The sequence below is a fragment of the Sitophilus oryzae genome, unplaced genomic scaffold (genome assembly GCF_002938485.1).
Source record: "Sitophilus oryzae breed Bouriz unplaced genomic scaffold, Soryzae_2.0 scaffold_119_pilon_pilon, whole genome shotgun sequence".
Lineage (NCBI taxonomy): Eukaryota > Metazoa > Arthropoda > Insecta > Coleoptera > Curculionidae > Sitophilus > Sitophilus oryzae.
Window position 1 is genome coordinate 2,495,437 of NW_022145837.1, and position 27,346 is coordinate 2,522,782.

General features: G+C 31.9%; 2 protein-coding genes across 2 annotated transcripts; one reads left to right on the forward strand and one right to left on the reverse strand.

Annotated features, from left to right (window-relative positions):
• Nucleotides 1-787: 787 nt before the first annotated feature.
• LOC115891912 (protein singles bar-like) lies at nt 788-8,826 on the forward strand. The gene is made up of 4 exons (XM_030912512.1): nt 788-1,239; nt 7,065-7,247; nt 7,339-7,479; nt 7,834-8,826. The coding sequence occupies exons 1-4, from the start codon at nt 1,084-1,086 to the stop codon at nt 7,912-7,914; spliced, it is 561 nt and encodes a 186-aa protein (XP_030768372.1). The 5' UTR covers nt 788-1,083; the 3' UTR covers nt 7,915-8,826.
• Nucleotides 8,827-9,080: 254 nt separating this feature from the next.
• Nucleotides 9,081-21,652, reverse strand: LOC115891913 (CKLF-like MARVEL transmembrane domain-containing protein 8). Its single transcript, XM_030912513.1, has 5 exons — nt 21,437-21,652; nt 15,073-15,201; nt 13,760-13,942; nt 12,319-12,441; nt 9,081-9,324 (listed from the first exon to the last, which is right to left on the reverse strand). Exons 2-5 carry the CDS (start codon nt 15,184-15,186, stop codon nt 9,250-9,252), a joined length of 495 nt encoding a protein of 164 aa, XP_030768373.1. The 5' UTR covers nt 15,187-15,201; nt 21,437-21,652; the 3' UTR covers nt 9,081-9,249.
• Nucleotides 21,653-27,346: the final 5,694 nt, after the last annotated feature.

Sequence of the window (27,346 nt, forward strand, 5' to 3'; positions counted from 1 at the left end):
CGTTGTACTAAATTATTTGTAAAAAATACATTTTTCAAATATGCTTATGCTTATGAGCCACCCTGGTTCTATTTGAAAAAATTAAAATATGATTAAAAATACGATTTGGGCATCTTTTAACCGTCCAGGACAAAACACTAAAAGCATTAGACCATCAAATCTATTTTCCAAGGCTACATGATTAAAAATTAATGTTTTCAACATACTAGATTTTGAAATTTAAAATACAATTTTGTTTTAAGCGAAATAGTTAAAAAGTTGACATATGATATGTCATTCTATTCAGAGTGTCTTTTTCTATAAAATAAAGTAAAAAGTGACCAAAAACAATTGAATACGTCAATCAATCCTAATTTATTTCATATAGTAACATACCAAATCTCGTTTTTTTTTCTGAAAAAATAAAAAAGTTATACGGGTGAGCCACTTTTGAGACTCACCCGGTATATTTCAATATCTTTCTAGGTTTGAATATGCGATTTTTCCACTATTTTCCGTTGAATTTCTGTTTTCATTAGTATGTCACTGAATTGCAGTGGACATTGTCGTTATTGAGTTATAAATGGTGCAATTTTTAGATATACACCCTGTATATTTATTGTCCGTTGTTTAAATAAATGAAATATTCTACTTGATGTCATTTTAATAAAATTTTATCAAATAATTCAGCTTAAAAACTCGTTCTTTGTTTGAGAACAACGAGTATACAGAAAAGACCAAACATTCCGTTTTTTAGACCGTTTTTTGCCGGATATATGACAAATATTTGATGAGCCAAATGTATAAATAACTCCAAAAATAGTCTAGTGAGGGGCTACGAGCCATATGGTTGACATGTACCTCACGCGATTTGTGTTAATTTTAAACCATCTTAGGCACGTGCCACACGGGAATCTCTTTCATTCTTAAACACACCGATGTTTGAACACACACCTCTTTGTATCGATCTCTTGACTTTGCTCATTGAAACAACTAAAACTGGTGTAATTCTCCTTAATTTTAATATTTCCAAATAGCGATATATTTGAATAAAAACCTATTAAATGAAGTGAAAAGAGTTGAAGAAGATATAGGAAGTGTTTAATGATGATTTCTTCCAGAGGACCTACTATTGTGAACGTTCCAGTGCACTCTAGAAGAGGACAAAGTGGATTGAAGTGTTGCTGTTGCAGATGTTGCACTTGTATTCATCTGGAATTTCTGAAAACACCGCCTGGCATGATCAAACTTGCTGAACTGGTAAAATTATACTATTTTTTTAATTTTAAATTTTATTTCTTTTTACAAATATTATTTTTTTCTCGGATTTTGAACTATATTATTTAAAAATTATTTTTACTCAATATAAAAATACATTACAACCTTCTTAAGGCCAACGACGTCTAGGGCTTGACCTCGCCAAAATTAACATTGATTGTCATTGTCCAGCCGTCTACGACGATGTTTTTTTATCGTATGGTATTATTATAGGTTTATTTATATACAGGGCGAGTCAAGAACGTTTTTATGTCTTTATTTACGAATTTTAGTTTAAAGGGTCCTGTAAGTGCTATAATAAAGAACTTAGGGGTTTCCTTTAAATGCAGACCTAAAAACTACCCCACGCGAGTTTTGGAGGGTTAAACAGAATCTTTAGGGTCCTTATTACAAGAGCTATAGATCGGGAATCTGTAGCTTCTAGAATAAAGAAGGGAGGGAATTTTGTTTATGTGCAGACCTGGGGTATGTACGAGGATGTATTTCAGGAAAATATTTTAACTCCTATATGGTGGCTCAAAAAAGTGTGAGTGGATCAAGATTATTTTTTTGAAATGGAACACCCTGTATATTATTGCATTTTTGGCTTCCTTTCAGATCACTTTACATAATCCTAAGATTTGAATAAATATATTGCGATAGTTTCAGAAATATTAATAAATAAATAAAAAAAAATATATTTTTTAACCTTGCTTAAAAAAATTATTACAAATACAAGAACTGTTCTGAAATCAAAACCATATTAGGTATTTACTTTAGATGGTCTATATTTACTTTACTATAAATATCGTAATCTTAAATCATACAGGGTGTTCAAAATTCTACGCCAAACTTTGTAAAATATAAAATAATTTTTCTTAGTTTTTTTTAAATGGATTTTTAATGGAATACCCTGTATATTATTTTTTTATTAGATGGGGAGTTAAATATGCACTTTTTGGTAGATATTTAAAATATTTAATGGTTTCGTAAAATAAGAGAGAAAAACTATTGGGTGGCTTTGATAAAAATTTATTGATTAAAATAATATACATATTGTCTGCTGTTCTATATAAAAAAAAACGAGGAAAAAATGTTTTGTATTTTAGAAAGTTTGGCGTAGAATTTTGCATCCTGTATGATTTACGATTACCATATTTATAGCAAAATAAGTACAGACCATCTAAAGTAAATACCCAATATAGTTTTGATCTCAGGACAATTCGTGTATTTTTAATAATTTTATTAGGGAAGGTTGAAAAATAGTATATATTTTTTATTTATTTATTAATATCTCTGAAACTATCGAAATATATCTATAGTACTCATATCTTAGGATAATATAAAGTGATCTGAAAGGAAGCAAAAAATGCAATAATATACAGGGTGTTCCCAGTGGCGGATTAAGAGGGGGGCGGAAGGGGCGGTCCGTCATCTTTTAGGAGGCCTCCGAATCTTAATAAGTAATTTTTTATTCAACTGGCAAACAAGGCCAATATGTGTTATAAAGTGGTTATAAAGCAGTAGTAAAGCAGTTTGTAGGTGGAGTATGCAAACCATACGTATACGCCAACTATAAACAGTATAAATCGAAGCAGATATTTGCTTAATTATCAATTATCAGGCCCCAGTAATTATCAATGGCATTTTCTATTTAGGAAATTAAATTAAGGGGTAATTTTCTTTGTTTAAAATATCGAATAATTATTATATTTTATATATTTTGGGACTGATATTATTTATTTTAGTTTTTAAGTTATTTTTCAATGGTTTCATTATTTATTTTTACTGAATAAATATTTTAAATTACAACCAAAGCACATCATAAGTTGAATTCTAGCTTCATTACGATGATGAGCAGTGAAGTGTTTAGTAGAACGGGGACCAGGGGTCTGAGACAGCGAAGGGGCCCCTCGGATCTTGGAGGACTTACAAAATCGCGATATTTTGTCGCGGTATTTCCCTGGAAGCATTTTTAAGAAAAAAATATTTAAAATTTTTGGACGAAAAAAACTACGTGTCAAGAAAATTTGTACGGCCTAAAAGTCAAATTTAGTGATTATCACAGCCCCTCTGTGACATAAAGAAAATACATGTGGCTATCTATTTCAAAAATTAAATTGTTCAAATGTCATATTAGAATTTAGAATTTAGAATGAGTGAGAGGGGGGTTAATCACTTCGACCTTACAGATCCATTGTGTCCCCCTTTCTTGAATCATAACTCATCATACAGTCCCAGGGCTTTGACAAAAGCCAGTATCTGGGACGGTTTTATAGAGGGTAGTTCTCCATCTCCAATATCAGTCGTACCAAAATTCATGGCACGAATGGTTGTCGTCTCGGCGCACTCAGTGATGAGGTGTACTGGTGTTTCCCCATCTTCCCCACAGAATCTGCATTCGCCGTTTCTTCTTAGTTTCAATCTACTGAGGTGTTCATTGAGGAGACAGTGTCCTGTTAAAAACCCCGTGACAATCCGAAGATTGTTCTTACTCAGACCCAGGAAGATCTGTGATTTTTCTTGATCATAAGCCCTCAGAAACTTCTTCGAGTGTCTTAGACCATTGCAAGATTTCCATTCCAGGTTGCGGATGGAATCTTCCAAGTTCTTGAGTTCCGCTTTGAGTTGGTTACCACTTGGAAAATGTCATATAATAATGGCGGTATCTGTCATGGAATTGAGCGATTAAAAAATTATCATAAATATTTTTTTTTCAGATGGAAACCCACTTTTTTTATTTCACTAGTGAAAATGTTTTCCAATTCGTTACGTTTTAACTAGACATATTCCTAAAATAAATCGTTTTTAAGTTATTTAAGATTTTGTTTGAAAACGTATAGTTTTCTTGATTTTATCTAGCATCCTTTTAGTGTCAAACAGTCAGACAATTTATTTCCTCTGTCAGAATATGAATTATTTGAATTTCCTATATTATAACTACTGCTGCCTTAAAAGTTTAAAAAGTGTATTTATATAAATATATCTCGTATTTCGTTCTTTAGTGATATCTAATAGTAGATATTTTAATAATACCGTACGATCAAAAAAAAAACAGGGCAAAGTTAGCGTGGAAATGATGATCGATAATATACTGTCATAGGCTACTGGTTAAAATCAAGAAAAATATACGCTTTAAAGCTAAATCTTAAATAACTTAAAAACGATTTATTTTAGGTACAGGAACATGTATAGTCAAAAAGTAACAAATTTTAAAAATGAAAGTAACGAAAGCCTTTTCACGAGTGAAATAAAAAAGTGGATTTCCATTTGAAAAAAAATGTTTTAAAGTTATGATCATTTTTTAATCGCTCAATTCCATGACAGTTGCGGCCATTATTATATGACATTCGGGCAATTTAATTTTTGACATAGATAGCCAAATGTCTTCTCTTTATGGTACAGGGGCTGTGGCAATCATTAAATTTGACGTTTAGGCTATATACATATTTTTGCCAGGCAGTTTTTTTCCTCTAAAAATTATAATTTTTTTTTTCTCAAAAACGGTTAACGTTAGGTATAGAGTGTTTAATATCAAAATTCATAAAATTTTACAGAGAATTTAAGTATGTAATAAAAATGGGGTCACCCATTTAAAATAAGAAAGTTGCAGTCAACTTCCGGTACTTTCGAAAGTGCCGCCATATTGAAAATATTTTTAATCGATAGATCTCATTGTGAAACAATGATATGCACAAAATCTCGTATCTAGATATTGTAGTTCTCTAGAAACTTCTAACGCAGGCTCAGCCTGGGACACCCTGTATAAATACTTGAATTTTGTCAACCATTATACATACGTCATTCAATTTTTACAAAATGTGCATTAGAAGTATATCATTACCTAAACAGACCGGGGGCCACATTTAGCTTTGCCGCCCCGGGCCCCCGTCAGGCTTTGTCCGCCACTGGGTGTTCCATTTAAAAAATCATCCCGATCCACTCACACTTTTTTGAGCCACCCTATATTTTCCTGAAATACATCCTAGTACATACTTTAGGTTGACACTTAAACAACATTCCCAAGTTTTTTATTCTAGGAGCTACAGATGCTCGACGCACTATTGCCGGCCTCTGTATAGGTTTATTTAGAAATATTTTTAATATATTTCTTATTTGTATACAGGGAGGATCAAGCACATTTTTATTTCTTTATTTAAGAATTATATTTTAAATTTTATTTTTTTATATACCTTGTACAGGGTGGGTCAAATTCGACGCTTTTAAATGGAAACATCCTTTTCTATAGGAGATAGACGAAAACTAATATCGGTGTCTGGAGCTCAATTTTCATCAAAAACATGATGGTGAAAACCGCACATCAATATCTGTTACCGTTTCGGAGTTACGGGGTGTTTTTCAAAACTGTGCATTTTTAACAAATCGCTGTAACTTTTTTGCTATGGAAAATTTTGTATTTCTATGAAAAATTTCCAAAGCACCTTTTTACGTATAATTTAATGGTTTAAGTATAATTTTTTTAAAATTAATAATTTAAGAGTTATCAACAGAAAAATTGTTTTTTTATTTGGGACACCCTCTATATTTTTAATTAACTGAAAAGAATTTAAAATTACTTTTCCAAAAATATAGCACACTTGATATTTTGTTATAATCCTCTTCGAAATACAGAATTTTTAAAAGTTCGCCACTTTTAACTAGTAGGCTTTGGACCCCTTATTGATGATATACCTCTAATGGAACTCGAAAACATATTTTGCCAGCAAGACGACGCACCGGCTCTGAACGCTGAAGTTATTAGCAAATTTTTGCAGCCAATTTCAAGAATATTTGAATAGCTAACCAAGATCCCAGCAGTTGGCCGTCGAGGCCGCCTGACTTAGTGCCCATGGATCTAATCCTATTGATATATTTGCGAAAGAATAAAGGTTCCTTATTCTTCCGTATAATCTAGACAAGAATTAGAAATACTTAGCAGTTATGAGAGGGTATCTTTCACCCCACTGAGTTAATGAATTCCGCGAGAAATGTTTAAAAACTGCCCCCTCTGTCCATAACAGATATCGGTCGATATGTCGAACACCTGTAGCAAAATCTCATGTCTTGGTTTGCTATTTATTTTTATTGTTACTAGATATAGTTTAAATGTGTTGATGTTGGTTAAATATATTTTAAATTGTTATAAAACTCTGCATCTCTCATAGCAAATATTATTTTCGTTTTAATTGATGCTCACAGCTAGAATTTTTTGCATTACAGCCGGTGCCGTTCAAAGCCTACTTATTTAAAGCGGGCGAATTTTTATATACTCTATATCTCGAAGAGGAATCGAGCAAAATATTAAGTATGTTATATTTTTGGAAAGGTAATTTTAAATTCTTTTCAATAAATTAAAAATATACAGTGTGTCCCATATAAAAAATCAAATTTTTTGTTGATAATTCTTAAAATATTAATTTTAGAAAAATTATACTTAAACCATTAAATTCTACGTAAAAAGGTGCTTTGGAAATGTTTTCATAAAATACAAAATTTTCCATAGCAAAAGAGTTACAGCGATTTGTTAAAAATGCATATTTTTGAAAAACACCCTGTAACTCCGAAACGGTAACAGATATCGATATGCGGTTTTCGCCATCATGTTTTTGACAAAAATTGAGCTCCAGACACCGATATTAGTTTTTGTCTATCTCCTACAGAAAAGGGTGTTTCCATTTAAAAGCGTCGAATTTGACCCACCCTGTACAACTAGAAATATTTTCTTAAACAAATTCTTTAGATTTTTATTATAGGAGCTATAGATATCCTAAGCACTGTTGCAGGGGTAGCCCCGTAGCAACACTGACAATTTTTTTAATTTTTTTTAGATCATAGGATTTTTCTGTCAAAGTTTGGCATTAAAATATGGATCAGAATCATCGGCGCTTATAGGAATTTCATTTCAATCCTTTGTAACCAACATTGCCTGGAGTCTTTCCACAACTTTCATGCTGCTAGTGTGTTATATTTTTTCACCAAAATCAATAGGACTCATCAAATCATCCTTATTTGTAAGTACTTATACAAAAATAATATTTTTTTACAAAACTAACATTCGAGTATAAAAGTTACCTCCTCTTTGATGTACATTTGTAATTTCAGGAGGTTCTATTTAACACTGTGTCTGCATTTACATATATTAGTACTTGTTCTTACCTCGGTTACGTGGTAAACATAGTACTGGAACCACTGTATTGGATAACACCCCACTACCAAGCGTACCCTGCTATGAGTGCTGCATATGTAAGTAAAAAAAAAAACGTTTATATCGTTATAAATGTTTATACTGACTAACGAATTTAAATTTCCCGCTGGGGATTCAGTTGGTAGCTCTGCTGTAAAAAATGTCAAGTTGCCACATTTTTTTATGTTTTTTTCTTGACGTTGTCATTCGTTTTGTATTACGAGCTTTTGGTTTAAATGTGTTGTGATACATTAAGCTTGCATTAAGCTTAAAACTTTTTACTAGTAGACCTTGCAGTAGAACATGTTCTTTTTAGTACTTCTTTTAGTGCGAAGTGGTACAAGATAGCTTAATAGCCGTTGCAAAAAACTCATTTTGGGTGATATAATTTCTTTAATATGGTATATTTTTAGGTAGCTGGCTCAATTTTAGGACTACTATACGCATATGACGCCTACAAATCATATAGATACTTTAGGGGATACAGATACTAAAATTTTTAGTATATTCTATTTTTTGTTTTTCTATTTTTGTACTTTTTCTAGTCAGAATACCATTTTTTATTTTATTTTTTAATTAAGTATATATTAATTGTATTATAATTATTTGTATTAAAATTACAAAGATCACTATTTAGTACCTATTACTTATATGACGTTACAGATATAAATAAAAGACAACGTTTTACAAAGAAAAACTGTTTTTTTTTATTTCAGAGTAACAAAATATATAGTTAAAATCTTGCAATAGTTCGCTAACACTGAAGGCACATAGAGAATTGTTATACATGGCAGCCATATAAGGAGTTTTATAAAAAACTATTTTATCTATTCTGTCACAACTGTGTAAAGCTCTAGCAACATTACTTTATATTTATAAAGTTTTCTAAAATAAATTATTAGGTACCTATATTATTTGTGATTTTTTTATATATCGTTTTCTTTTAGATTTAAGTACAAATCACAAAAAAAATGTCAAAATACGTTCACAAGAGTATATCAAAAAACATATAAGTGTATATAAACATGAATAATAATAATTTATGCGGTAGTTATTATAAAATATCATTGTTTTAAAAACATATTACTGGTTTGTGGTGGTTTTTTAAATTAATATTTTAATAAATTATGTATTATTTTTTTGCAACAAATAAAGCCCTAGCAATATTACATTTTCTCTTTATTATACAGGGTCTTTCTTAAATAACTGCAATTATTTTATGTGGTATTAGGTATAGACAAAAGAAACATATTTTCTGTTTACCATTTTTAACACAAGTTGAAAATAAAAGTTTGTTTATATAATTTCCCGGAAAATATCAAGAAAAGTGAAAAATTTTCAACGATTCTTTTTACAAAAATATACTACCAGTTAAAACCTGCACTTATTATAGAGATACCCTGTATTTTCACTAATAAATTATACCGTATGATCGAGAAAAAACGGCGTCCAGTTGGCTGGGAAATGACGATCGATGACATTTCCCATATAAATTTACATTTAAAATGACAGCGATCGTCATTTCCCAGCCAACTGGACGCCATTTTTTTTCGATCATACGGTATTATTTGTGCTTTAAAATTTCAAAAAAAAAAATTAAATAGATATTCACCAAAAATATTCAACAAATTTACAAATATCAATAAAAAAAGTCATTGTATACATTTATAACAGTATAGAAATATTAGGTTGAGTATATTATTGAAAAATAAGTTTTTTTCGTGTGGTGTACAAGTTACTTCGTAATATTATCTTCTATTCAAGTCTTGTTGTCTGTTTAGCAATAAATTAATTTAAGTAAAATTAAAACAAAGTTGGGCAGAAGTTTTTTACAGTCCCCTGTAGCTTCTTAGGGCGAAAATAGTGCTGCCTAAGTATAGAGCTGCATTGACCAATCCCAAAATCTAGAAAAAAATACAGATATTAAATAAAAAGCCTACCAGAAGAGTAAACTATTATTTTCTTATTAATACGTAAACTATACCGGTGACTATACATACGACTACAACATTTTTTTCTCAGATTTGTTATGATACTGTTGTGAAAAATAATATACAGTGTGTTGCTTTAAAAAAATCAGTGTGTGCACTATGTGTGTAATATTCAAAATATTCATAAGTGTGCAAAATATTCTTGTAATATCTTTATTAAATACTTATCTAACATCAACAAAAATAAACAAGAAGATTAACAATAATAATTGAAGATTTTAATACATTTATTTGTGACTGGTAAAAATGCTAGACTTCTTTGGCTTAAAACCTACATTCTGGCGTTTTAAAAAAGCGACGAGTTTGTGATATTTTCATATGCCAGTCTTTTCCCTTAATTCTAGCATTGTCCGTATCATGCTGTACGTAGCCCAAAGAGTAGATAGCTTTTCTGCCTTGCCATGTCGCTAAAATATGTCATCAAGACTGTCTCCGAAGCAATATTCTTAACATTTCTTTCGGCACACCGGTATACTTTCAATGCTATTTCATATCACCCCCTACTTTTCTCTGGTTAGCAACTTGCGGCCATGCTGACGCAATGCCGTCTCTAATAGAACAGCCTCGGACCGAGATTTATGACGTCACGCTAGTTAGATACTACAGATTAATAAATATGTTGTAGAATACATGGAAAACAATTATTCCTCGTATTTTTGGTTTGTATTTTAAAAATGATATAGTTTACATGAAATATACATAATATACAGTTAATAAATACAATATATGTATATATACCTATAGATAATATATAGATAATAAATACTTTGGCAGATAAACTCTCTCTTCAGTCCTGACCCCCATTAGGGAGTGTAGTGGTCAGCGTAATATCATGGATGATTTTTCTCCATGCGCCTCTGTCTTTTGTCATCTCGATGGCATCGTGCATTGGCTTGCTACAGCTAGTCGTGATCTGGTCTATCCATCGAGTTGGAGTGCGGCCACGTGGTCTACGTCCCTCCACCTTGCCTTGAATTATGAGTCTTTCCATATTGTCCGGACTTTTCCTCATTATATGTCCAAAATATTTTAGTTGTTTTAGTCGGATTTTACAGGAAAGCCTGTTAGTAATATTAAGTTGATTTATAATGGAAACGTTTGTACGGCGTTCAGTCCATGGGATACGGAGCATACGTCTATAACAATACATCTCGGTAGCATCGATCTTCTTACGTTCCGCCTGCCTGAGAGTCCACGATTCGTAGCCATACGTCAATATTGGGAGTACCAAACAGTTGACTAGCCGGTTTTTGGTGGCTCTTGAAATCTGGCGGTCTTTCCAGATCTTGGTCAGTCTCCCAACAGCTACCTTTGCCATGTTGCACCTACGCTTCACCTCTTCTTCCGATGTCCCTGTATTTGTCAATAGTGATCCCAGGTATACGTATGACTTAACGACTTCAAAGCGGTCGATATGACTTATATTTGGATGGTTGTTATGTGGCCTATCAACTATCATGATTTTGGTTTTTTGCGTATTTAGTTCCAGACCGAGCCGATTGCTTTCGTTTTCTACCCTCTCATAGATAAACTATGAACCATACAAATGCAGCAAATGTTTTACAATATGGCTGAAATCGTACTCCATAGTCAATGTAGATAGTTTTTGTGTTAAGAATAATAATTTAAAAAACTATGTGGTCATCTTTTGACAAGTTTATATTAGTTTATTAATTGCAGTGAACATTATAATATATAAATAAATTTTGTGAATGCAAATAATAATCACTATTAGTAGATATTGAATGTGTTTTGTTTAATTAGATCGATTTTCGAACCCAAAAATTTAAAATATATTTTATATTTTAACCATTATCTTATGTACCACCTATTCATTATTTGTATATTGTAAAACATTTGCTGCATTTGTATGGTTCATAGTTTATTTGCCAAAGCATTTATTACTATAAATAGGTATATATTATATTGTATTTATTAACTGTATATTATGTATATTTCTTGTAAACTATATCATTTTTAAAATACAAACCAAAAATACGAGGAATAATTGTTTTCCATGTATTCTCCAACATATTTATTAATCCGTAGTATCTAACTAGCGTGACGTCATAAATCTCGCTCCGAGGCTGTTCTATTAGAGACGGCATTGGTCTAATATTTAGAAATGTCAAAAGCTGATGAGATTTTACTTTTGTACATTAAGACATTTCGTGTTGATTTTTGCAAGAAGAGGAAGAAGAAGAAGAGTCACTTGTTTTATCATTTTCCTTTTCTATTTCACGAAAGTAAAAAGAGTTACCTATCTGATTCGTTCAGGCACTCAATTTAAAGAATATCAGTAACTGTTTTGACAGCGGGATTTTATATTTGCCATGTTGGTAAAATATAACGGTCAAAATTCAAAGTTATTCATTTTATAGACTATATCAGAACTTCCCGACAACATTCTGGCTTTCTATGTTATATAAATTTGAAAAAGCGAACGAGAAATTCAAAACTGTCACTTAGTTGTTTGTTTTGCTGTTGAAGGTTTGCGCCCTAACAACCATTGGTACCGGTAACTATAGATATGGAAATGCCAAAACAGAAAACGACAAATTTTCGCATATTTATTTTTTCTTTCAAAATAAAATACTGTCCCTATTTTTGATTAATGATGTGGTTTGTAAATAAAATAGTATACAAACCTCGCAGGAAAGTTTTCATTATTGTCTCGAGATTTAGTTAATCTCTCGACAGTAATGAAACACTACCCGCCTCGATATGTAATATGGTATTACAAAGGGGTAGATCTACCGCGATTGTGGTAGCTGTGGCAACACTGCCGTTACCACTTTTCCTGACGCTAGCTCGTGTGTTACGACCTAAAGAAGTTTCACTTCAAAAATTGAGATAGGTTTTCACTATAGTCTCTGGGTGACTTATGTTAAGTTTAAAAGTACTTACTGCTGCAGCTAAATAGGCATCATAGTCATAGTAGTAAGAATTTTTCTTTTGATTCACGTAAACGACGAATGTCAATCCTGCGGCAAGTAGAAACAAGAATGCAAATCCGTGGTATATTACTTCCTGAAAAAGAGAAAAAACATATATTATGATAATTACGGATTTATTAAAGCATTGCACTAAAAAAATTAACATTTAAAAGTATATTCGCTGTACTGTTCGGGTCGCTCTCAGGGGTCTGGTAAAGCGAGTGTGGGGCCGAAGGAAATATATATTATATTTTAGAAACCTGCCTAAGGCTTAGCCCGATCCTGTCGTGTTAAGCCACACCCAAAATTCCAAACACACGTGCTTGGATTAAGGCTTGACTAAGGTTTGCAGAGCTTCAGCATTTGCCATAAAATAGAGAGCAATTTGTTACAAAACCATATAAATTATATATCAATGTAATCACAAAACTTCAATCTATTTCCGTTTGTAAGGGGATTTTAAATTATGTCTTTATTTTCGAGAAAATTTAGTCCAAACATAAGGAATATTTTGTTGATGATTGACCATCAAAATCTTAAAAACAAAGAAGTTGTCTAAAAATATGCTACAATACGGATATAGTATAATCCTTTATCTTTAATTTCCTTCTTCATTTGTGTAAAAATACCCAGCCAGTTTTACATAAAACGTTAAATGCCGAACGCTTATTTTGCCACTTTTTCGGACTAGTGTGGGAAATTCTGTATGTAATCTAGGGAAAAAGATGAGACAAGATATTGATATCTATTTTTCGTCCTGTCTTACACAAATTTGTCGCTTCCTTGGACAATAACGTAAAAATAAATAAGAAATCTTTATTAAATCATTGTTAATATGCATAAATGTCAAAAAACAACAACATTACGAAATAAATAGCATCGGAACGAATCGATTAGTCGATGATGCGGGATAAAAAGAATTTCCCAAGGAGACCCAAACGCTATTTTTATATGCCAATTACGAAAATGATGATCACCAGCTCGTATTTCTCCACGCAGAGTAGTAATAAAAATAATTTACGAGTAATGGACCTTGACTTTCTGTCAATAATATCGTCTGTAAAGTTTACCAGGGTTGTACTGAAACTATATTACTTGTATGAACCATTTTGTTATTTAAAATAATGTATTTTCTATTTAAAACCACCGATGGATTGAAGTTAATCACCGCGACCTTCTAGGTCTAGTTCTTGAGTTATAACTCATCATAACAGTCTCAGGGCTTTGACAAAAGCCAGTATCTAAGACGGTTTTACAGAGGTTAGTTCTCTATTTCTGATTTTAGTCGTACTAAAGTTTATAACAACACTCAGTGATCAGACAGAGACAGAATGTAGAGGTAAATGTCTTTTTTAATAGTACTGAGAGGAGTAAAAACTGTTATTATGTTACTACATTATTTTCATACTTACATATATCGTTTTGGGTAATATTGATGCCGTAGCTATGGATAGTAGACAGGAAAGTAGTAGAAAGAATGTTCCAGCCATGAAAATAGTTGCCACAATAAGGAAGAACAGTTCTGGAGTCTGGATCATGTTCTGATACTTCTGGATGTAAAAGGAGACCATTCCCACGGTAACTATGCCCAAGATCTGATAAAAAACAGTTTACAAATATTAAAAACTCTATAACATTTTTTTTAGAACTGAAAAGTCCAATTTCTATTATCTTTATTATTGTTTATTGTGATTTAAAAGTGACATAAGTAAATGGGAGAGTCATAAAGTGGTAAAAAACATCACCTGGATATTTTCAAGCGTGGTTATTCTTGTATTTTGAAGGATATGAATTCAAGAATCACGGGAATAACATAATCTACCGATTTCCACACGCCGAAATAATTAAAATCGTCAATATAGTGTGGTGCTGAGAACTATGTATCTCTAAACAAATCTGTCATGACTTTTAGTAGTGTTCAAATCGTCAGTATTTCGAATAAAAGTTTTTTTAGGGTTCACTTAACATCTCTTTTTTTTCTTTTCTCATTTTCTACCTTTTCGTATAGCCACCCCCACCAGGAAAAGAGCATACATCATAATTTTTTGTGTGCACATCTAATTTTCCCAATAAAATTCACAGTCTCTGAATTTATAGCATCTTTGGGAATTTTATTGTATTAAAATTCAATTCTAGCTTTCAAACAATAATTATTATTAAATATTACTCATGTATTTTTTTATTTAAATCGCTTTGTTTTGTAATATTATTATTATAAAAAGAATAATTGTGTAATATATCAAAAATAACGTGTCCATCTTTGTAGTAAACAAGTTTTGCATACAATTATTATGATTAAAACACAAATAATCCTCTTAGAGAAATTGGAAGAATACCTTGTAAATTTTGGGTCAAGATCAACCTGCTTCATTTGTTGGAAGGGTCATACGTTATACAGTTTCAGCTTGTTAATACAATGCGTTTCTTTTGAATTAAAAGCGAAATCAGATCAATATTTTTTAAAAATTTTATTTAAGTATTTTACGCTGTTCTTACATTACGTTCCTTGAAAACAGCGTAAATCGAAACCGTGTATTTTGAAATAAACTTTTTATTACATAAACTATACGGGGTGAAAAGAAAAAATCGGGGTGGTATATTTTAACCTCAGTCAACAAACACGTCTATGAACTTTTTTTTCGTAAAAAGATAAACATTTTATATTTTTTGGAAATTTCTTGTAAAAATGTTTAAATTTTCAGTTAAAAAGAAGTTCTATTCTTACCAATTGTGCCAATTTAAGTAATCCAGGCCATGTTTTCAAATAGCCGGAATTGATAATGATGGCAGAAGTAGTGGTGGTTGTGGTCGTCCTTGTCACGGTCACTGTATGCGACATTGTGACCTATTTACTCTGAAAAACAATAAAAATACGGTATATATGAGATAATTATTAAGTCACAGTTATATAAATAAGTATTATTCAAGTTTTGCTATACAGGATAACCACAAGAAAGATACACACACCGGAAAAATCTAGGGATATCATTTTATTAAAGTTAAAAATAAATGTTTTGAATAAACAACCACATATTTGTAGGCCGATTCTTTCTACTTTGATTGAAACGATGTAGTCACACTAGTTATTTCTAAATTTGAGATATTTGCAGAAGTGTTTGTGCATTTTTTGTCAAATGTATAAAAAGCACCTAGCATCAATTGTTCGAATTTAACCTGTACTGGCTATGTTTTTATGATAACTGGCCAAAATTCATTCAAATAACTCTGTTTAGTATTAAACGACATTATGGGAGCGTAGACATCTTAACACACACGAAATGCTAAGGGCCATGGGTATGCTCGAAGCTGGAATGCGCCAAATCGACGTAGCTAGAGCATTAAATACAACGCAAAGTGTAATATTGCGATTAAGTGCACGCTACCGTGAAAGTGGTGATGTTGCTGAAAGGCACACAGGGCGACATCGCATTACTACCCCTCAGCAAGATCATTTTTTACAATTAAATGCTCGCGCCGACCGACTCTTACAGCACCAGAGCTTAGTTTAATTCTCCAGGAAACACATAATGTAACCGTTAGTCCTGACACTGTTCGCAATAGATTAAGACAGGTCAACTTAAGAAGCAGACGCCCCTGGAGAGATCAACCCTTAACGAGAGGAAATCGAGAGGTACGATATTTGTGGGCCCAAGATCATGTTCAGTGGTCGAATGAACAATGGGCCAATGTTCTCTTCACTGATGAGTCACGCTTTGGAATTCATCCGGATTCGAGAAGGCTTAGGGTATGGAGACAACCGGGAAATCTTATTCGGTTGGATCATGTTCAGGAAATGCACCCTTATCAAGGTGGAACAGTTATGGTCTGGGGAGGAGTCCAGTTAGGCCGAAAAACCGATCTCGTTTTTCTTGAAAGGTTTCTAACAGAAATCAAATATCGTGATTTAATTCTTGAGCCTGTCGTGTTACCATATGCCAATGATTTTGGGAGAAACTTTATTTTCATGCATCACAATGCACGGCCTCATACAGCCAGAGTGGTAAGTGAGTTTATCAATGCTCATCAATTAAACATCTTACCCTGGCCGGCACAATCTCCTGACCTCAACCCCATCGAGCACGTATGGGACTCGCTCCAAAGAAGAATTTTGAGAATGGGTATGCCTCGTGAAACTCGTAGGGATCTGGTTCGGGCCGTGAACGCAGCGTGGCAGGCTGTACCTCAAGAAGAGATCGACAACCCGATCAGGAGCATGGATAGACGATGTAGGGCTGTAATGAACAGTAGAGGAGGCCATACCCTTTATTAAGTAAAAATGGTTTTATCTTTTTTTTTAATTCACAGTGTAGAATAAAAAAATGTGTATATTTTTTGAGTTCAATAAAAATCAAGGTAAATTTGAAAAATTCGGTAAATTTCGCATTTTTATTTCCAATACGTCCTGTAAACTATTTGTTTATTTTAATTTTATTATATCAGAAATGCAAATAATAAAATTACTGATGATGGCTGGATAAAATTGTAATATCCCTAGACTTTTCCGGTGTGTGTAGTAATCAATGTATTGATAGTTGTAGATTAGTAGACTGTTAATCACCGCGACCTTATAGATCTATTATTGTGTTACTATTTCTTGTGGAGTGTTGGCTGCTTTTCTAGCTAGATCGTTTGCTTTTCCATCACCTTCTACCCCTTAGTTAACAGGCATCCAGAGTAGGAGGATTTCATTTTCTTTGCCTGATTTGTTCAGCTTCTCTAGCTATCCTGTCACCAACTTTAAATTCGAATTGATGGTTATTGAGTTGATCGCCCTTAAGGCTGCTTGACTATCGGATAAGAGGGCTATTTCTTGTTTCTGATAGTTCCTGTCTAAAATAAGTTGTACGTATCTTTTCTTAGCGTAGATTTTTGCCTAAAAGATGCGGGCTTATTGACAGTTATTCTAGCAGGTATGGTTTTAATTCCACAAGCTGTATGGCTTATTGTTTTAATTGAAAATAGTTCTCAAAAATACATAAAGTTATCTTTATTTTATACATTTTTTCCCTTATTTGATGTACAGGGTGAGTCAACGATAGAGTAAAGTCCATTATCTCATTTGTTTCGAGGTTTACAAAAAAAATATTAAATATAAAAGTTATAGAGATGGTTAAGATACACATTTTAAAATTATTGTACAGTATACAGGGTGCTTCAAAGAAGTGTGGCGAATATAACATATGTTTTTTTAAATGCAACAACCTATTTTTTATTTTATTTTTAGATTCTGCGCAAAATTCCATAACTTTTTTATATATAATGTTATATAGGTACCTAAAATTAATAGTTTTTGTTAAATTTAAATTTGTTTAAACAAATGTTGCAGTGGGTTAAAAAATTGTCAATGATGGCATTGATTCTGAAGTTGGAAAACTAAAATTTGGTAAGAGAATTTTATAGAGATATAGAAAAAGACCTATGTAAAGATATTTTAGTTAGATGTTACAGGGTGTTCAAAATATATTTAGGAATTTCAACTAGGTACTTAAAATTAAGGAATTTCAATTTTTTAAATGGTACCCCCTATATATTATCATTTTTTCTGATAGATTTTACCAAACTCTTCAACTTTTATTAAGAATGCCATATACCTATTTTTATTAGTTTGCGATTTATTCCAATTTTTTCTATTTTTACCCATATTTTTAATACAATTGCGCTATAACATCATAGTTACCATGACAAAAAGAAATAATTATCACAATTTAATGTCTGTTAAGCAAGTTAAAAACAAAATTAGGATTTTAGTTTAATTTGTTGTAATAAGTATAAATGGTAGAGATAATAGTTACAGATGTTCTTGAAATTAATAATTAGTCAATCTGATGGATATACACGGACAAGCTTAGAAAACCACATGTTTTGGTTATTTAGGTTTACCTAACTACTATAAGGATAGATGTGTATTATCTAGAAAACATCTTCAGTGTGTAATGGGACGGTTTCGCGGCAGTAGTAATATTGGTTTTACCAAATGAATTATAAACCAGAATTACTACGAGAAAAAACTTTATTGTATGTCGAAGAAAATTCATATATCAGTAGTCTTCAGCAATTAGGTAATCTAGTATTACCTTAATCTGTGGCTATTCGCCCCGACGAAAAATCCCAAATGTCATCTTTCATAATATAGAAATACACCAAGAAATTCACTACTGCGATTTAGTTTATTTGAGTAAAGTTAATTAATTTTAACTAATACCAGCTATTGTAACTAATTATGAAGCTACCTGTTAAAGGTAAGTAATAAATAATTTTGTTTTGTCATGGCAACTATGATTTTATAGGGTGATTGTATTGAAAATATGGGTAAGAATAGAAAAAATGGGAATAAATCGCAAACTATTAAAAATAGGGATATGACATACTTAATAAAAGTTGAAGAATTTTGTCAAATCTATCAGAAAAAATAATAATATATAGGGTGTCCCATTTAAAAAATTTGAGATTTTTTAATTTTAAGTAGTTGAAATTCATAAATATATTTTGAACACCCTGTATCATTTAACTAAAATATCTTTACATATATCTTTTTTTTCATCTCTATAAAACTCTCCTACCAAATTTTGGTACTCCAACTTCAGAAACAATGGCACCACTGACAATTTTTTACCACGCTGCAATTTAACATTTGTTTAAATAAATTGAAATATTACAAAAACTATTAATTTTAGATATATAACATTATATATAAAAAAGTTATGGAATTTTACGCAAAATCTAAAAATAAAATAAAAAATAGGGTGTTGCATTTAAAAAAACATATGTTATAGCCGCTACACTTTTTTGAAGCACCTTGTATACTCTATAATAATTTTAAAATGTGTATCTTAACCATCCCTGTAAGTTTTATATTAAACATTTTTTTGTAAACCTTGAAACAAAAGAGATAATGGACTTTTGATAATGGAATAGACTACTCTATCGTTGACTCACCCTGTACAACATGAACATAGAGTTAAATTAATTATAATGTAGATGTTTGCAATTACGTAAAAGGTGTATATATTTTAATATGCATAACTAATATAAAATTGTCTATCCTCCTACAATATGATTCTCACCCACGATATTTCACCGGGCATACGATGATGTAAACCATTCGTGAATAGATCTATAAATATAAATAATAGTAACCCATAATACAAAGTTACTGAAATAAAAATTTAAGAATTTCTTTTAGTGATATTCTGAGCTACTTTATAATATTATAGAATCTATAGAGTAATAGAGCGTATTTATATTCAAATAAATAAGTTATAAAGAAAATATTTAAGAAAATTTACTCACAAATTCATTTCACTTTATTTGATTAAAAAAAATTGCGCCGGGAGGCACGTATAGTCGCCCATACTAAATTATGTTAATAAAAAGTTGGTAGGCAGTTCTTTTAGTTTCAATTATCTCAAAAACTGCGACTTTGACTGAGTTTGATGTTATTACAAATTTTGTTGCAAATATTATTCCTAATCTTAAATTGGAAACCGCGTTTCGCTAGCTACTGTAATTTTGGAGTTACGATTTTTTAAAATTTTTAACCCCCTCCCTTACCCTCTTACCAACCTCCTACCCCTACCAAAAACTAATGGCCAGATTCTCGGGTGCCAAAGTATTTTTGTGTCAAATTTGGTTAAAATCGGTTTAGCGATTTTTGAGTTATCGTTTTATAGACAGACGGACAGACAGACAAACAGATGGGCACCATGAAAATATCTTGTATTTAGGTCATTCAAATAACTCATTTTTAATGAAATTAAAAAAACTTTTTTTTTGTCGATCTTAATAGCTTGTTGGTATGGTCGGGTAATAACATTAAATCATGAGTTTGCACTGTTAGTAATCTAAAATTCCTGTAAATTTTATTTGCAGTATTCTCCTTATCTGCATTCGCAAATATTGGTGATAAACGTACAAGTTAGGTATGTACTTTTAGTTTATAAAAAGTTTATGTATATTATACAAGTATATTTTTTATATACAAGTATTCCTCTTAATAATAATTACTCAATAATTATATTAACCACTAATCTTCTACATTGATTATTATTAAAAAGCTTTTATTAAATAAAGTTTTTGTAACTAACTAAATTTCATGACGTTGTTGTTATTTAAATAATAACATCAGCATGTTAACTACGTCTTTTAAACAACAATTAGCATGCTTTATAAAATTATAAAGAAACAAGTTTTTGATAGAATGTCATATGATCGAAAAAAAACGACGTCAAAGACGGCTGAGGAATCTGGCAACCTATAAAAATTTTGGCGAGATCAAGCCCTAGACGTTATCGTTTACTTGGCCCCTACTTTTCCTTATTTTTTAATGGTTCTTACTGGGAGTTGGCCTTAAGAAGGGTGTAATTTATTTTTATATTGAATAAAAATTCTTTAATAGTGTAGTTTAAAATTTCGGGAAAAAATAATATTTTGGAAATAGATTTGTGTGTCTGGGAACGTTCTATCCTTTCTTAGTATTTCTAGTGTTAATTTTTGACGAGTTTTATGTCAATTTTTAGTAAATGACGTCTAGAGATTGCCCGCGGCAAAATTATGATTCAAGCCCAGCCTTCTTGGACGCCTTTTTTTTCGATCATACGGTACTATACTTATAATATAATATTTAAACTATTTCTTATTCGGGAGTTTCTCACCACACCAAGTGGAATAATAATAATATTATTAATAAATGTATCAAAGGTTTTGATACATTTATTATTATCTATTTTTCATCCACTTATAAGATGTAAATAATAATATTACAGAAACTTAATATAAATTACATTAATTTCGTTTCTTATAACTTTAATTTCCTGTTATGTACGATTCTAATGTAATTCTAATGAATCATAAAAAAAATATGCAAATATTAAGTCACGTAAATAGTAAATAATGCACTCAAGCTTATATTTTTAGTCCATGTATGTGTATAATATGAACAAAATTGCTTTATTTTTTTAATATTATTGTATAAGCTTTAGAAGCATTTAACTAAATTAAATTTAGTCCTATTATATTATTTTTTTGTGAAAAAAAATCATAAAAATGCAGATGCAGTTTAAAAACTCTAAAAAAAATCATTCAACACTTACATTTGAATTCTATTAAATGAAACTCGATATCCTAGGCTTGATTTTTCTGTATAAAATACGAAAACCAACAAACACCACGTTCTGTCAGACTCCGAAAATAACAAATCCTGCGAGCACGATTGCGTCGTTTTTGTGTGAATCAGAGTAGGCGATCGATTATACTACTCCTGCTGCTTGGTACAATACTACCCGCCACCTACTAACGTCCAGTTAAAACTAACCAGCCGCCGGTTAAAGTTAAACAAACCGGACAGCGTGACCCTGAGGATGGGCACAGAACCATGGACGAAACGTAGAAGGGCGCGGTCGAAAGCTTTCATGACCTGTTTTCAGGTAAAGAGGTCAACCTGCTGTAGTCTTGGTATAGGTCAATTAAATAAGCTGTCTTGGATCTTTAATTTTTAAATGCCCCTCATGCGAAGTTTGAGTTTGAGTGAGAATATTACACGTTATATTTTATATTTGATATCAGAGATTTTTTAATCTGATTTTTAAGCCAGTGGGCAAGTGCATCGATGGCGGGAGCAAATCCGGACAAGCTGGAATAAGTTTTATTTTGTTTATTTTGGTGTCGAGAAGTACGTATTAAATTTGCACTCCCCGTAAAGCCCGGACTTGGCCGCCGCACAGAGGGGATTTTTTCCAAATTCGTGGCCAAAATGATTTTTGTAGCATAAACTTACTATTTCTTTTCGAAACTAGTATTTACATTAAAAGTGAGTCATATTTACTAAGAAAATGTCTATTATACACTTTGATGCTATACAGGGTGACAAAAAATTGCAAAGTTCGAAACAGAGGTAATATTAATTATTAGAAGAAAATATTCAGTAGTTTTCATCTTTACACATGTATTTTTTGCAAATTGTTCTTATTATGTTTCGTTCTTATGTTTTTCATTTTCATTACATATAAATTTTAAGGGAGTGTACAACCCCTAAAATATATTTTTTTTTAAAAATTGGTTAATTTTGCAGAAAAATGGTTGAACACGTATTTTCTATCGCTTTTCACCAAAATCAATAGTTTTTTAAATAAAAAATATTTAAGGGGTTGTTCATCCCTTAAAATTTGGGTTTTGAAAAATACCCTACTTATTGAACCTCTACACCTAACAATTTATACGTAAGCCAAAATTCAGCTTTTTACTCCCATTGGTTTCAGCTTGATGAAAAGGGGGTTGTATTCACCCCCTATGGGACAATCGTTGTGGAAAAAATATCTTCGTATGTCAAAAACAAAAATAAAAATACGTGTTCAAGCATTTTGTCGCGAAACCAGTGGTTTCTTAAATAAAAAACATTTCAATATTGAAAGGGTAATTACAACCCCTTTAAATTCAAGTTTTATAAAATTCTTTTTTATTGCTCGCCTACTTTGTATAAGAAACCTTTGTGCAAAATTTCGAGTCTCTAGACCCAGAGGTTTAAGCTGTGCATTGATATGTGCCTATATCCGTCACTTACAGTCACTTTCACAGACATTTTTTTAAGTGTCCGTTAACTAAAGTACAATTAAATTTAAAGGTGCCATTTATTTGACGTGACGTACAGGTCATCAATCAGTGTTAAAATGGCACTTAAAAGACCCTTAACCTAACGGCCTCTTAAAAAAAATGTTGATGCAAGTGGCTGTTAGTGAGACAGTTTATTCTATTAGTAGATTTCACATTACGTTTAGAGCCAAAAATCTGTTATTTTGAACAGATTAGCAAAAACTAGCAGTCACTTTTGACACAGTTAAAGATTAAGCATTGATAAATAAGACAGTGAAAAGCATTGAGCTTAATACGTATTAATAGGGTACCAAATGCTTAACCGAATGAACGCTTAATTTTTTCTTTTTTCATTTTGAACAATAGAAAACAAAGCCAATAAAAGTTTATATATGCATTTTTAAAATACTACTAAGTAAAATATTATATTATTCTACATACATGAAGGTACACAATCCATGTTTCACTTTTCGCAAAAAATTATTGGAAACACAATAAAACCAAACGTCATTAGTAACGAAAATTTAAGTAATGACAGCCAGCATAACATTTTTGTCTTGCCAAAGCTAACTTTGGATCAACGTAACTAGAGAATACGGTAAAAATTTATAATAATTTTTTTTTAGCTTAATAGATAGATATGTTGCCTGTCGTTTCAAATATTAATTATGAGAATATTGCTCATTTCAGAATTTTAAATTTTGACCACGAATTTGGAAAAAATCCCCTCTGTGCGCCGTCTTGGAAAAATTGGCTAAAATTCGGTTTATTTTTCATTATTTGTCAATAACTCGATTTCTATTAATTTTAGTGCAAAATATGTAGAGAACAAAACTAAAGAAGAGGAAAAACTCTATAAAAAACGTTGTCTGGTTCTTTTTCGTGCGACTACCCAAAGTATCGAATTTTACGAAAACAAAATTAAAGTCTGATATAATGTACGTGTTCAATATATCCGGGGTTAACTGTACTTGTTTCCACACCACCTTGAGCGGCACCCCCGATACATAAAGCCTAAAAACTTGTTTGCTACTAGTTGGCAGTAGCCTGCTGACTAAATTTTAATTGTTGCGCGACTGGTGGAAAATCATGTTTAACCGCCTGATCTCTCAGGGAGCTGCCTTGAGGTAAAGTAGGTACCCGGCACGTTTTTTTTTGAGTGGTCTTCCCATTTTCAATAGGCCTAATCCATATGTCGTCAACTTAGGTTTCTTTTGAGGTGGAAGGTTCATCAGGGTTTCTTCGTTTTTTTGATGTTACTGGCTATTCAATATAATCTTCCTGAATGTCTTCCATATCTGGATCATATTCCGGATTTGGTTCATCAGGTGCAGAATATTCTGTTCCTTGATCTTTATCGAGAGGAAAATTGTCCTCGTACTCATCTTCGTCTAATTTTGCCATCTCCAAACTATTCGAACATGATTTGCCCTGACAACATTACCGAGCAACGCAAACCTGCTTTACGGCAACTACAAGATGAATTATTTACAACCTTTGGCACATTTACATGGAATCAGATTTAATAATTCTTGGGGAGCTGCATCTTGGGGAGTAGCAATGGGCATCAACCCATTCTTTGAATTTTTCTATCCCGAATCCAGAGGTGATTTTTCATTGCCATACCATAGCTGTACCTGACTGTACGTACGGAAGGAGTGCAAGCGAGCTGCGTCTTTGGTCGGTGGTAATGATGCTAGGTTTGGTAAGCTTTTGGTAATAGATTTTACGAAAAACTGGTATCTGTACTTATCTAGTGAGTCGCATTTTTTGGATCCATATAGATGAAGAAGAAATCGTTCTCCAGCTTCTCCTATATCTTCTGGGGATGCGTTTGGGTCTTTGAAAGTTTGTGCAGCTGTCTATAATATTAATATTAATTAAAACATTAACGAATTTCAATTTTCCTTGTCTGTATAATGCGGATGTGGTGTCGCAAATGTTGTCACAAAATACATGGAGAAATAAAAAGAGTAAGGTTCTCGGAAAAACAAAAACTGACTAGAATAGAGAAAATAATAACTGCTTATAATATATTTAGCGTGTTTAAATCGAGATAACTTGGAAACGGGTCATCGCACGGAAAAAAATACATAGAACGTTTTTTAATAGAGTTTTTCCTCTTCTTTAATTTTGGTCTGAACATTTTTTGCACTAAAGGTGATAGAAATCGAGTTATTGACAAATAATGAAAAATAAACCAAATTTTAGCCACTTTTTCCAAGATGGCGGCCAAATCCGGGCTTTGGGGGTGGTTCAAATTTTGCACGTGGTTCCTTCCACTAAACTAAACAAAATAAAATTTATTCCAGCTTGTCCGGATTTGCTCCCGCCATAAGCTATTTTTTAATACTTGGCGACTGGCCTATTATTATTAGAAGTAAATACAGTGTGTTTCAAAAAACATGTGCCATCTCTCGTGATGAAAAATAAGATTTATTTTTCATATCAACATAGGTCCGATTCTGCTTTGTTTCGTAGCTACAGGGTGTTAAATTCTTAATAATCTTTCGATTTATTATCATTTTCGTTCAAGTACTTTAAGTGATTCGAATGAAATTTTGGGGGTAAAAGTTACTATAAGTGATACATCTTTTAATGCTGAAAAAGTGTCGATAAATTTATCAGGGACGTACGTGCATATGGGTTATCACTGGAATATTTTTCAAAAAAAAAATATGTGCGCCACTGACTTTTTTTTTTTGAATCATCATAGGCCGTTTAATGCCATTGAAAATGTTATCTCTTGATATTTTGTTGAATTCGGCCTTTTTGGTGAGATAAACGCAATTTTATTAATCACAATTAATAAAATTAATGAATTATACATTTTACTTAATTTATTATTAAATATTATTGCCATTAGTTATTATTACTATTAGTCCAACCTAGAGCAATTTCAAATAAAAAAAAATAATGGTATTTAAGATAATTTCAAAAAAAAATAATTTTAAAAAGTTTTAACATCCTGTAGGTAACTCTAAAACCATGCATTTCCATACCCATGTTTATAGGGACTTTTTTTAATATTTTTTGATGAGGAATTAATGAGTACTTATTTAAAACTTTCGCAAGTTAATGATATTAAATTTTTTAAGGGTTGCTATTAGACTCGGATCAAGGCAAATTAATAAAATTGCATTTATTTCATCAAGGAGCCCGAAATCGACAAAATATCAAGAGATAACTTTTAATCGGCATGAAACTGCTTACACCATTTCGCTAAAAAGAGAAAAGGAAGTCAGTGGCGTACATGCTTTCTTTTTGAAAAATATTCCAGTGATAACCCATACGGACGTCCCTGGTGAAAATGTCGACACTTTTTTAGCGTTAAAATATATCGCATTTATAGTAACTTTAACCCTCAAAATTTCATTGGAATCGCTAAAAGCATTTGGAAGAAAATTATAATAAATCGAAAAAATAATTAGATTTTAACACCCTGTAGCTACGAAACAAAGCAGAATCGGACTTAAGTTGTTATAAAAAATAAATCTTATTTTTACGTGCGAAATCTCCCCACGAGGGATGGCACATGTTTTTTGAAACACCCTGTTTATAGAATCGCGGAGCAAAGGGCTTCAGTGAAAGCTCTCCACCGGGTTTTTGCTTCCTTCAATGTTGACCCTACTTGTTGAACCTCATCCAGTATGGAACGTCTCCATGTTTGAGCAGGTCGTCCTTGCTTTCTTTTGCCTTGGGAATTCCACTATAGAATATCCTGTTATTTAAAGAATATTCCGTTTTATCTTCTTCTTCTTCTTTTAGAAGGCGTATCGCCTGTTTAGTTCCGGTTTCCTCCTCGTCTAAGCAACTCTTGCGAGGTTGACTGCCAACTGTCTTGCCAACGTTTAGGTGGTCGTCCAGTAGGTCTTCTGCCATGGGGTACGTTGTTGCGAATTATTATGGTTATTCTGTCGGGGCCCATTCTATTGACATGCTGATTCCATTCTCTTCTTCTCTGCCTTATCCATCTGACAACGTCGTTTGTTTGGCACTTTTCTCTTATGTCTACATTTCTCTGTCTGTCCCTCAATGTGTATCCAGTTATCATTCTTAAGGTTTTCATTTCAGTAGTTCGTAGGATTCTCTTTGTTACTGATGTTTCAGCTCTGGTTTCCGCACCATATGTCATCACTGGTCGTATGCAGGGTTTGTATATTCTTGACTTACATTCTGTACTCAAATGTTTGTTTTTCCATATGGGATATTTAAGATGTCCTGATATTGCGGCAGCTTTATTGGCTTGTTTCCTTACTTTTTCTTCCAGGAACCCTGAGTTTGTAATTTTGCATCCGAGGTATTCGAATGACATTATCTGATCAATAGTTTTGTTTTTTATTACCAATTTGCACCGTAGAGGCTCCTTTGTAATGGTCATGCATTTGGTCTTATTTGTGGAAATTTGCATGTTA